The sequence below is a fragment of the Meles meles genome, chromosome 2 (assembly GCF_922984935.1).
Source record: "Meles meles chromosome 2, mMelMel3.1 paternal haplotype, whole genome shotgun sequence".
Taxonomy (NCBI): domain Eukaryota; kingdom Metazoa; phylum Chordata; class Mammalia; order Carnivora; family Mustelidae; genus Meles; species Meles meles.
The window spans coordinates 3528064-3538834 of NC_060067.1; the positions used below are offsets into that span (position 1 = coordinate 3528064).

General features: G+C 39.9%; 1 protein-coding gene across 1 annotated transcript; it reads left to right on the top strand.

Annotated features, from left to right (window-relative positions):
• The first annotated feature begins 336 nt into the window (after positions 1–336).
• Positions 337–1998, top strand: GK2 (glycerol kinase 2). Its single transcript, XM_045997996.1, has one exon. The coding sequence runs from the start codon at positions 337–339 to the stop codon at positions 1996–1998; it is 1662 nt and encodes a 553-aa protein (XP_045853952.1).
• The last annotated feature ends 8773 nt before the right edge of the window (positions 1999–10771 follow it).

A 10771-nucleotide genomic window follows, 5' to 3' on the forward strand; every position in this document is an offset into this window, starting at 1 on the left:
AAGAAGGTGGTAACGTGTACGAACCCGCAGGACCAAACGAAGGGCACTAGTAACTCATTATACCGGTAAATTCATGACATTTTTGTACCTTAAGTCTCCTTAAAACGCTGAGCGGCTGGGGGGGCGGGGGCCTCTGCCGCAAGCGTGGGCAGCAGGTGCAGCGCCCGTTCCAGCGCAGACGTTGTGCGGGGCTCCGGGCTCCAGCTGGGCACGGGCCGCCCCGCGCAGTCGCTCGGACTCCCGCGTTCCAGACGCACCTGCTGGGCGCGCGCCCCTCCCCCGCAGCACCTGCATCACCTGGAAACGCGCCAGAGCGCAGAGCGGCCGCCTGCTTCCATGGCAGCCCAGAAGAAAGCGGTTGTGGGGCCGTTGGTGGGGGCAGTGGTCCAAGGGACTAATTCCACTCGCTTTCTGGTTTTCAATTCAAAAACCGCGGATCTCCTTAGCCAGCATCAAGTGGAGTTAACCCAAGAGTTCCCCAAAGAAGGATGGGTGGAGCAGGACCCCAAGGAGATTCTCCAGTCCGTCCACGAGTGCATCGAGAGGACGTGCGAGAAGCTCGCTGAGCTGAACGTGGACATCTCCAACGTAAAAGCGATCGGCGTCAGCAACCAGAGGGAAACCACGGTCATCTGGGACAAGCTGACTGGAGAACCGCTCTACAACGCTGTGGTGTGGCTCGACCTCAGGACGCAGCCTACCGTCGAAAGTCTCAGCAAGAAAATCCCGGGCAACAATAACTTCGTCAAGTCCAAGACAGGCCTTCCCCTGAGCACTTACTTCAGCGCCGTGAAGCTGCGCTGGATTCTGGACAACGTGAGGCAAGTCCAAAAGGCCGTCGAGGAAGGTAGAGCTCTTTTCGGAACCATTGATTCGTGGCTTATCTGGAGTCTGACGGGAGGAGTGAATGGGGGTGTCCACTGCACCGATGTCACCAACGCAAGCAGGACGATGCTTTTCAACATCCACTCTTTGGAATGGGATCAAGAGCTTTGTGACTTTTTTGAGATTCCAATGGACATTCTTCCAAATGTATGGAGTTCTTCTGAGATCTATGGCCTCATGAAAGCTGGGGCCTTGGAAGGTGTGCCAATATCTGGGTGCTTGGGGGACCAGTCCGCTGCCCTGGTCGGACAGATGTGCTTCCAAGAGGGACAAGCCAAAAACACGTATGGGACAGGCTGTTTCTTACTATATAATACAGGTCGGAAGTGTGTATTTTCTGAGCATGGCCTTGTGACCACAGTGGCTTATAAACTAGGCAGAGACAAGCCGGTGTGTTATGCGTTGGAAGGTTCTGTTGCTATAGCCGGTGCTGTTATTCGCTGGTTAAGAGACAATCTTGGGATTATAAAGACCTCGGAAGAAATTGAAATACTTGCTGAAGACGTAGGTACTTCTTACGGCTGCTATTTTGTGCCAGCCTTTTCAGGGTTATACGCACCTTACTGGGAGCCTAGTGCAAGAGGAATAATCTGTGGTCTCACTCAGTTTACCAGCAAAAATCATATTGCTTTCGCTGCATTAGAATCCGTTTGTTTCCAAACCCGAGAGATTTTGGATGCCATGAATCGTGACTGTGGGATTCCCCTCAGTCATTTGCAGGTCGATGGAGGGATGACCAACAACAAAATTCTCATGCAACTACAAGCAGACATTCTGCATATCCCGGTAATGAAGCCGGCTATGACAGAAACAACTGCACTGGGAGCTGCCATGGCAGCGGGGGCCGCAGAGGGGGTCGGGGTGTGGAGTCTTAAACCCGAGGATTTGTCGGTCATCATTATGGAACGGTTTGAGCCACAGATCAAGGCGACAGAAAGTGAAATTCGTTATGCTACATGGAAGAAAGCTGTGATGAAGTCAATGGGTTGGGCCACAGCCGAGTCTGAAAGCAGTGATCCTGCTCTCTTCTCCAGTCTGCCCTTGGGCTTTTTTATAGTGGGTAGCATGATAATGTTAATTGGAGCAAGATACATCTCAGGGATACCATATTAATACCAAGATGGATTCCCAACATGTGAGCTGCTTACATTATGAAAAAATCCACCACGTCTGTCTCTTAATATGATGACGCTATCATAGACTCTGATTTTATTTATGAACCACTTGCTGCATGACTTATGGGAACCCCAAAAGGAGACCTGTGGCTTGAAATAAATAAATTACAGTAAAAAAAATACAGTAGAAAATGTGGTATGTTTTTTAACAGGTTGGGCCAGCCACTCTGGGCGCTAACCCCCTCAACTTTCATAAAATCCCCCTCTGTGCCTCTAAAATATAAGATATTCACATTCTGTCTGTGCAATCATCCATTAAATATTTTCTAATATTTGTGGATCAAGATTTGGTTCTCTGTGCTGCACACACTTGATTAAAAGGTGTAACTAACTTGCTAGAACTGAGGGACTTGTGGTTACTGTTGTTTTTAAAAACTCCCCAAATCCTCTTTTGTATGCATTAGAGAGACCACAGTATCTTGCCGAATCTTTAACATGAGAACATGAGTTTTTACAATAGGCATTTAGTATTCTCATAGCTTAGATACTGCCCTGGAAAATATTTGCCAAATTAAAATTCTTCAGACATTTTGCATGACCTCACTGATTACCCTGATTTCCTGCATAGATCTTATAAGTAGAGGACTTTTCTTTTTTTTTTAATTTTTTTTATTTTTTATTTATTTGACAGAGAGAAATCACAACTAGGCAGAGAGGCAGGCAGAGAGAGGAAGAAGCAGGCTCCCTGCGGAGCAGAGAGCCCGATGTGGGGCTCGATCCCCGGACCCTGGGATCATGACCGGAGCAGAAGGCAGAGGCTTTAACCCACTGAGCCACCCAGGCGCCCCGGACTTTTCATTTTTAAAAAATCTCTCCATTTTATTTGCTTTACTTGGCATGTATAACATTTATTTTTATATACGTCATATGGGGAACCCAGTTATAAATTAAATGTATAAGAAATGTAGTATTAAATGTAGCATTACATACATAAATACTTCAGGATAAACATTTGTATATAATTTGGGGCAGTGATGATGCATTTACCTGGAAAAACTTTTTCTTAAAGAGACAGTATTTAAAATGTAAGTATGTTTTATGATGACAAAGAAGCATCTTATGATTTCAACTATATTTCTTACACCTTACCTTTTTATTTAATTGCCTCAGCTGGATATATGCTGAAGAAAAAAGACTATGGAATACTATGGTAAATGTTATTTTTAAACAAAAATTTTGTTTTGTTTGGCTGCTCAGACAAAAATAATATAATATAGATTTTAAACATATGTTAAAATAACAAAGATAGCAACACAATTGGAGGTGGAAAAATGGCAGTGTAATATTGTAAGGTTCACATGCTACATGGGAAGTGGTACAACAGCATTTGACGTTATATGAAGTTATATTGATAATTAAAGATGCATATTCTGCATCCTAAAATAATACAACAAAAAGGTATAATTAATAAGTAAATCAAACACATAAGCTAGAACTATAAAAATATTCAGTTGATCCAAAAGAAGGCAGAAAAGAGATGAAAAGGGAGAAAAATAGATAATAGAAAACAATAGCAGGAAAATATATTTAAACCTAACCATACAGATAAGCATGTTAATATAAATAGTATAATTATATCAATTAAAAAATATTATCATATTAGATACAAAAGAAAGACTCAAATATACATTGCCTTCAAGAAACGCATTCTAGATATAAAGAAAAAATAGTTAAAAAGGAACAGGATGACAAAAAAGAAACATGCTGTTAACCAAAGCAGTGACTATATTAATATCAGAGAGTAATGAATCAGTGCAATGAGAAAACTCAGTGTACTTCACTATATTAACAAAGAAAAATCACATGAGACACAACTATCCTTTTATTAGAATGCCTAAAATTGAAAAGATAACCACAGCAAGTGTTGGTAAAGATACAAATGCCTGAATTTCTCATATGAGTTTGCTAGAGATGTAAAATGGTGCAAATATTTTAGAAAATAGTTTAACAGTTTTTTAAATTAAATATATATCTATCATATTATCCTAGGTATTTACCCAGGAGACATGAAAACATATGTTCATACAAAGATTTGTCCGTATTCCTTTATTTGTTACAGCCAAAAACTAGGCACAACTCAAGTGTTCACCAACAGGTGCATGAATAAGTAAACCATAGTATATCCACACAATGGGATACTACACAGCAACTCTTCACACACACTATAATATGGATGAATTTCAAAATAATTAGACTGAGTGAAATAAGCCAGACCAAAAATAAAAAAGTCTATACATAGTGTTTGACTCCATTTATATATAATTCTAGAAAATGCAAACTATCGTATAATGACAGAAAGCAGGTCAGTGGCTGCCTGGGAAGTGGGGGGACGAGGAGTTGGCAGGAAGGTATATGAACCATGATTACAAAGGGGCACAAAGAAAATCTGTGTAGTGGGGAGGTGGATATGTTCATTATGTTAATGATGGTGGTGGTTTCAAGGGTGAATATATATGTCAAAATTAATCAAATTGAACACTTTCTGTGCAATTTTTACATGTCAATTATAACTCAATAAAACATTTAAAAAAGAGAAAAAATTATCTTCAAATTCTGAAGAAATATAACCAAAGTTTGTTCAAGTAAGTTCATCTTTGCTCTTCTCGACCGTGCCTACTGATGTAGTCTCCCTGACTACAGTCTGTTACTATGGGGTGTGCCAGTTTCTATCTCTAGAAGGTCCGTGAGCTTTATCTGAAGTCATTTGTGTGATTAGGCTGGAGAAGTACATGATAATGTCTAATGTCATTTAAAACAAATTAATTTCCCATTTCATTTATCTGGCCATAATTCTCAGTCTGGGACCCATTGCAAATGACCTTACAAAGAGACACAAACAAAAATATCATAATAAAATAAGGCTAAAAGTTCTCAAATTTAGTATCTCATTCTCCCCTTTTTCAATATTATAATCCTGTGATTATCGGCTTTCCACTTTTTATATCTTTGCCTTCATAAGTCTCATTTTTATAATGTATATGATATTGGTAAATTACAGTACTTTGCCCCAAGGCTATCAAGGAGCTTCTGTATATTCTATTATGAAATTAGCTAATTAATAATTTCTCTATATTGCCATTAAGCACAACCACATAGTTAAATTATGATGATCTGTTCTCCTTGCATGCATGTTATGAAACAGCAAGTCATCATTTAATGTCAGGCATATGAGTGAGAGAGCAGGAGTTCAAACACTAACCAGGAGAAGGAAAGGAATTTAATTCTAATACTATTTTCCAAAGATTACAGTTTGTGAGTTACAGTAAGTCATGCAGGTCAGAGGTACAGAGTAAGTTTGGAAAAAGAGAGAAAAAAGAAACAAAGAAGGCACGAAAGGAAAGGAACATTAAAGGTTTCCAAGGAGGAACGAGCTGTACTAGTAAATCTAATTCAAGACACCCTATGTGTCATCCATGTAGAAGCACACTGAACGGCTAAATCGTTTCTAGCTTAGCGCCAAGAGCAGCAACCATATACACCAGACTTAGACGCAGAAGCAACTTTCCCTCTTCTCCCCATAGAGACTTCTAAATTATTATCTCTTTGTGCCTAATTTCTGGTGCTTATATTATCACTTTGATATTAATATCCATAATCTTACAGGAAAGCTATTGTTTCCCTCACTGGTAAGACCTGGTTCTCAATGCCTAACTGTAAATGCTACATTAAACAATCCCCATTTAGGTGGGACATTATGTACCAACTCTATGACCGTTAGGTGTGGAAAATTTGTTTCCATGCCCTTTTTTAAATCATGTGAACTAATAAGATCCCCTAGTGTAATCTTCCAGCAAAGTCTGGAGTAAATACGATATAATCTCAGCCAGTCGCCTACTTTAACCTCCCACTAAAATGACAGCTCTCTAGTCTATTCTGACTGTTTCAATCAAAACAAAATGAACAAACTTAATAAACGTAATGTTTAAATATTCCCCCAGAGTTTCCATCAACCACCTTTACAGCCCAATTTATTTGAGCCTTGGAGAAATTGCAAGTGATCCTTGTTCTCTATGTGTTTAGCATACATTACAGTTCATTATCATTTCAGCCCTCAACAAACTGATTTATTTTACAAAAAGAAAAAAAAAGAAAAGAAGACTTTGACCTTTGGTGGGGAAAAAAATGCAAAGTGATAAGATTGTGTTAATCTTTTACTAAACTATGAAATTCATTTTATCATAAACTACCCACAAATCTTTCTTATATTCCATTATTAAAATATGTTTTTCAAGTGTCACAGGAAATCTGAGTTTGGAAAACATTTTCAAAGCCAAAAATAGTACAGAGATGACATATGTCTAGACTAGAAGCTTCAAAAAGGAGGTAGGCCAAACCAGGACAAAAATGTTCCAGTGATCACGAGTAAGGATAACAGATGGGTCCGGTGTTTCTCTGAGCTGAGGTAGGTGTCCTGTCTAACTGCACCTTCCTGTCGCCACATTCATGTGGACTTAACGAAGTGACCGGAGCAGAGGCTGGGAAGACATCTTGGAGCAGGAAGTTGTGATTCGTTCTCTCTCTGGTTACACTTTCTGTCTGGCCTCAAGTGTATTTCACCAAATAAACTAATCGCTTCTCCCTAACTCTATTTCAAGAGGCCATGGATGACTAGTAACAGCTCAATTTCACAGTCAAGAATACTGAGGAAAAAAAACAAGAAAATACCTTTCTGATGCAAAAAAAAGATATAGTTTTAAATTTTAAGAGAAGATTCATGTGGGGAATATGATTACTTGCATAGAATTTAGTATTTTTGAAAAAAAAAAAGTGTTTTCAAAGAAAACTCCAAGATGACTTTGACAATGTCAGAAGAGCCTGGAGTTGGAAAGGGCTTGAGAGACCATCTAGTCCAACTTCATCTAATACAAAGAAGTGAAGACTTTAAATCATAAATATGCTGGGAGTAAGATTAAAATCTAAGTTTTTATATTTTAATGTTCCTTTAGCTTCACTGAACTGATAGAGCTTTTCTTGGACTTTGTCTAAGAGTCTAACAACTCTGACTTTTAACAAGATGCATTTTACTTTGATAAGCAAAGGGGATAATTTGCGACTTTTTTATGAAAGAGTTATGTCTTGGCCAACAAATAGTGTGGTGCACACTCACACACTCATACATGCAGACAATTTTTATCGCCGCTTAAACTAGGCACACCTAGGAGATTCTGAATGACAATAAAACCATTTTCTATTCTCCAGTGATTTTGTATTCCTGAAAAATACAAAGTTTATAGACTCTTTGGGGAGACATTTCCTTAGTCATGAGTACAGTGGAAAATTAGGAGTGCGCTGGAAGCTACACCACTCTTTTCTAGATACAGTTCTTGCTCCTCGCCTCCATAACAATGACGCCCTTTCAGACTTCCTCAGTGGATGGGAGAGAGACAAGCTTCTTTCCTCTCCTCCTCTTCCTTCCATTCTTTGTCCTCCTCTTTGTCTTTTTCTTTTTCTTGAAACAGATCCACTGAGTCATATCATATGGTATTTACTGCTCATATTCACAAGCATCAAAAGGACGGCCGTCTGTTTAACATCCCGCAGATGAACATGCGCTGCAAAGTGGCATTGGCAACCGGGCACGCGCTGCCCACTGGGCACCAAGCAGCGATGTGCTAAAGATCTGGCGTGTTGTTCCACAGAGAAGAATGACATTCATTACAATTGTATCAAAAACAAATTATGTACCAAATGTTTGCTTCAATAAGTACTTGGACGATCATCTATCTATCTTTCATTCATCCCCTCACAGCTTCCGTGCTGTAGCTCGACCACTGCCAAGGTGTGTTCCTCTCCCGTTGCCTTGTGTGACTTCACTTAGATGTCACCTACTTATACCAGCCCCAGCGTATATAATGAGAGTCCTGTTGTGCCCACAAGTAAGAAGAATGTGGACAGAAACAGTATGAGTCTTTCACAAAACACTTTCTGTAGCGTCTCATGTCGTCTCATTTCTGTCACGTAAATGATAGATACCAATGGAAAACGGGGGCCTTGACGTCTCACTTTCCAGATATAAAGACTGCTACAAGAAGATAACCTAAAACTTAGAAAAGCAGAACTTCAAATTTAAAACAGATTTCTAGTGGATTTCAGCTAGAAATTAGAGATTTTATATGTCAGGCGTTTTATTTCAAATACTTAGAAGCCAGGGCCCAAAGGAGATGATGGACCAAGGTCTAAGATCTAGTTTGTACCTGAAATGCTGGGATTAGAACCTAGAGGAACTCTATTCTATACCATACACTGAATTTTCTTTGAGGATTTCAATTTTAAGAATAATATTTAGATATTTAGTAGGAGTATGGGATTTTTCCCCTCAACATTCAAAATCATTTAGCCCCAGGTAAGGGTCTTAGGGGAACTGAATATAACACGTCTGTTCTCCAAAGCTACACTTGTATAATGACTATATTATCCCCCTGGAACTAATGTAACATTGTGTGTCAGCAATACTTGAATTAAAAAAAAAGAAAAGAAAAGAAAAATGTTTAGAAAATATGAGACAAAACTAAAAAGTGGGGGAAAAGAAAATAAGCTTTAAATACGTGCATCAATGATAATTGTTCTATTCAGTTCAATAATTTAACTGGAAAAAAATAAAACAAAATTTCTCTTCTCTGTTTCTTCCCCTTCATTAACTCCTTCGGTTCAGACATCACCATTATCTCCTGATAATGGTCCTTGATGCACTATAGTTACCTAACTTCTCCTGTCGCAAGTCTCAAATCTTGGTTCCCCCTCCCTTCCAGCTCCATCCCCTTCCATCTCTTGCTTTCTCTGACTTTACATTATTTCATTCATTCACTCATTCATTCATCCATTCCCAGCACCGCAGATCTGGCTTGGAAAGTACTCTCCACCCCGCCCAAGGGAGTCCTGGGTTTTCTCTCCATGTAGAAGCGTACAGGCCTTTCAGCTGTAAGAGCTGTTCAGAGACATGGTGGGAAAAGGAGGTGTCTATCTCCAGGTCCCCAATCCCTCAAAGCCCTCTTAGTTTCTCCTATGAACATTTCTTGAGCATCCTCCCCTAGTCATCGCTCATGATGGGAGTGTTTATGGGCGCTGACCTTTTGATGTGGCCACATATGTTCTTAACAATTGCAGATCTGGACAGTCAAGGCAACAATTTGAACCTCCTGGTGTTCTCAGGGTGTGCCTGACCTTGCTCATTGGCTGCTCGTACCTGATTTTCAGCCGTTTTCCTTCTGTTATCTCCACGATGAGTCTTTTCCTGACACTTGAGTCCTTTCATTCCAGAGGCGTCCTGGTGGTTCTGATGAGGGGCAAAAGGAGGGTTCTCCTTCTCACTGGGTGTGTGGATGGACCAGACTCTGGGCCAGTGCCTGAGTCTGTCTGGAACTCCACGCCCTCAGCTGGGTGCCTCCTGGTGGCTCTTAGCCTGCGACATGGCAACTTCTGCAGCCAACAGGGTTATTCAGGCACTGTCTCATGGTCTCAGCCCAGAAACATCCTCACTGCTTTCTTGAAAACAGACATAGGAACATTTTATGCTACAGCTTTAAAGTTTGGGCTAATTTTATCATTTCCCAGATGAGCTAATCAGCATAACGTTTCAGCTCCTTGTATGTGTAGTTAGCCTTTGGCCTATTCTTTTATTTTTAAATAAGATTTTCATTTATTTATCTGAGAGAGAGAATGCAAGCACAAGCAAGCGGAGGGGCAGAGGGAGAGGGAGAAGCAGGCTCTCCGCTGAGCAGGGAGCCTGATGCGGGCCTGGATTCCCATGACCTGAGTGGAAGGCAGAGGCTTAACCAACTATTAACTATTAACTATTCTTCTAGGTCCACTCCACCCACCGTACCACCAGCAACCTGGCCTCCACCACACCTTCCAGGTTGCCTGGTCCTCTAAGCAAATATCTGACCACCTGATGATCTCTTGCTGGAACTCAGCCCCCATGACTGAAAGTCCTGTGATCTTTTCACTTGCCATGTAGCTAGCTCTTTCTAGAAGCTGTGAAATTAAAGAGAAGTCACATTTTCTAGGGAGTCAAAATTAGAGACATAAAGTGAGACTTTGTTAATGGTATTTTCCCTTTCACAGGATAAATATTCTTTCATCCTAAAAAGTAAATGTTATCTTTGTTATTTAGAGTTAAATAAGTGGGATTCTTGAGAAGATTTAAAGATTTGTAGTTTGATCACTAACCTGTTTTAGAAATCAGTTACTGCATTACAGTTTTCTAAAAACCTTCTCAATACAAAGTTACTTCAGTTCTTATTATTTCTCAGTCTTTGTGTTGCTCCTCATTAATGCTTTACACTTAACCCTACTACATTATTCTAAAGATAACTCTAACCACAAGTTTGATCAATCAAATTTTTTTACTTTTTAAAAAAAGTTTTTGCATCCAGTCTACAATGTTCACAATGCCCACCATTTATTCCAAAATCAGGATTTGTTTTTCTTGTATCTCTCTCTTCTGATCAGACTGATGCTTATAGAAGTATAGAGTACTCAATTCGTCTTCAGTTTCTCACCGATCATGCTAGAAGTTTCTGAAGAAAGAGGGTTTATCCTCACAGTAAAAATCTCTCATAAAAATCAAATTGCCAGCTTCACTCTGGGTATATAATTCAGCTTATCAATGAATCAATCCATAATATCCATTAAATTCTCCCTATGTGAGTCACCATGGGAAATATAAAAGTGGCAACTACATGATGCCTGCCTTCTAAGACTTTATATTC